Here is a 1,937-nt window from a genome sequence, read left to right as displayed (position 1 = left end):
TAAACAGTTTGAGGGAGGTGGCTGAGACGTATGATTCTTAAACAAGTTCATTGCTGCTTGTTGATGGTTGCTATGTACATCACATTGATCTCTTGATATTACATCACACATAAGGCACATAAGTGACCTCCTTGATGTGACATTGCATTTATAAAAGAGAAACTTCATTGTTGCTAAAGAGTACTGACTGCTTGTAGTGATAATTTAAGATTAATGAACCTAAGTGGTAAAGTAGGTATTACAAGCTTAAGATTAATGAACCTAAGTGGTAAAGTAGGTATTACAAGCATTAAAAATTATTTTTTTCCACGCTTTGTTGAGTAGCCACTATTGTCATTTATTACTTCACGTATCTCTGATGTCTGGATTGCTGCAACTCTACCAGTATCCTAACATTCAAAGAATATTGTTATTTTTATTTCAGGTTGATGGAAAACTACACCTACAACAGCTACACACTCCAGATGGAAGGCTTAAATATCACAAAGGATTACATTTACCCTGTCTTTTTCTTGTTGTTAATTTTATACATTGTTTCCATGGTTATGAATATCGGCATTTCAGTTCTTATTTTTATTGACAAGAACCTGCACCAGCCTATGTATCTCATATTTTGCAACCTGTCGCTCAGTGATGTTATTTGGATTACTCGTGTTTTTCCTCGTTTGCTTGCAGACATTTTGCTGCCTCCTTCTGAGCGTCTCATCACTTATTATGGATGTGTGGTTCAAGCTTTCCTCACACAGTTTTTTGGTACCACCTCCCACACTGTGCTCATGATTATGGCATTTGACAGATATGTGGCCATCTGCTATCCACTACGCTATTCAACAATAATGACTAACAAGATGGTGATGAAGCTGACAGTTTTTGCCTGGGGATCAGCCTTTTTTTTCGTTGGGATTCTTATTGGTCTGACCGTAAGGCTGAACCGATGCAGGACTATGATCATGAATCCTTACTGTGACAATGCCTCATTGTTTAAACTCTCCTGTGAGAGTGTGTTAATTAATAATATCTATGGCCTCACATTTACTGTTGTTTTGCTCACAGCTTCTATAGGCAGCATAGTTTTTACTTACACTAAGATTACAGTAGTTTGTATGACCAGTAAAAACAAGTCTTTGAACAGTAAAGCCTTGAAGACCTGCAGCACTCACCTAGTTGTGTATCTAATCATGTTGATCAGTGGATTTGTTGTAATTATCCTGCATCGTTTTCCTCAGTACTCAGAGTACAGAAAACTTTCTGCCATAATGTTTACAATTGTCCCTAGCAGCCTCAACACCATTATTTATGGTGTGCAGTCCAAAGAGATCCGAAAATTCTTATATGAAATATTTACTTCTAAAACATGCTCGCCATTGTGTCAGAAATAACTTTTCTTGACAATTGACTCAAACAAACGTATATTATATACATAAAAGTACGAACACTGAATGAATGCTCTTTTGTAATGAATCATTATGTCTTTTGTTTATGTAACTCTGTAAATAGGAATAAAGTATCCAGATAAAGATTCTGTAAGATCCACAGACATTTCACAGCCATTATGTTTGTTACCGTCCTTAGCACCCTGAACGCAAATATTTATGATGTGCTGTCCAAAGAGATATGAAAGTATTTCAGTTGAAGAAAATGCTTGCTTTTGTGTAAAAAAAAAATACAGTTACTTAATAGATTTATTTTGTGAATGATTCAAATGTTATTGAAAGACTGAAACATTATGTTTTTGCTTAAAAGTTATGTATTCTGTAAATCTGTAAATTAATGTTAATAGCAAAATATGTCTTTATTTTAATTTTACAGAAATGTAAAGCTCTACTTGCAGTAAATACAGAGTATTAGTACACAGCACAATCACAAATCAAACAATGAAACTTAGTATAGCCCAATTTCTTATTGTAAATATTGTATATAACTTTGTGTGAATTATC

The 1,937-nt window shown here is 34.3% G+C and overlaps 1 protein-coding gene across 1 annotated transcript; it reads left to right on the top strand.

Annotated features, from left to right (window-relative positions):
• The first annotated feature begins 428 nt into the window (after nucleotides 1-428).
• LOC113745317 (olfactory receptor 1L4-like) lies at nucleotides 429-1,379 on the top strand. The gene is made up of 2 exons (XM_027276846.1): nucleotides 429-779; nucleotides 909-1,379. The coding sequence occupies exons 1-2, from the start codon at nucleotides 429-431 to the stop codon at nucleotides 1,377-1,379; spliced, it is 822 nt and encodes a 273-aa protein (XP_027132647.1).
• The last annotated feature ends 558 nt before the right edge of the window (nucleotides 1,380-1,937 follow it).

This window comes from Larimichthys crocea, unplaced genomic scaffold (assembly GCF_000972845.2).
Source record: "Larimichthys crocea isolate SSNF unplaced genomic scaffold, L_crocea_2.0 scaffold636, whole genome shotgun sequence".
NCBI lineage: Eukaryota > Metazoa > Chordata > Actinopteri > Sciaenidae > Larimichthys > Larimichthys crocea.
This window is presented reverse-complemented; position numbering and strand designations above follow the sequence as displayed.

What these genes read in the sequence shown, in the direction of transcription:
- LOC113745317 (XM_027276846.1), top strand. Translation starts at nt 429, where the DNA reads ATGGAAAACTACACCTACAACAGCTACACACTCCAGATGGAAGGCTTA. An exon ending in CCTCCCACACTGTGCTCATG is followed by an intron (nt 780 to 908) that starts ATTATGGCATTT and finishes GTTGGGATTCTT; the next exon opens with ATTGGTCTGACCGTAAGGCT.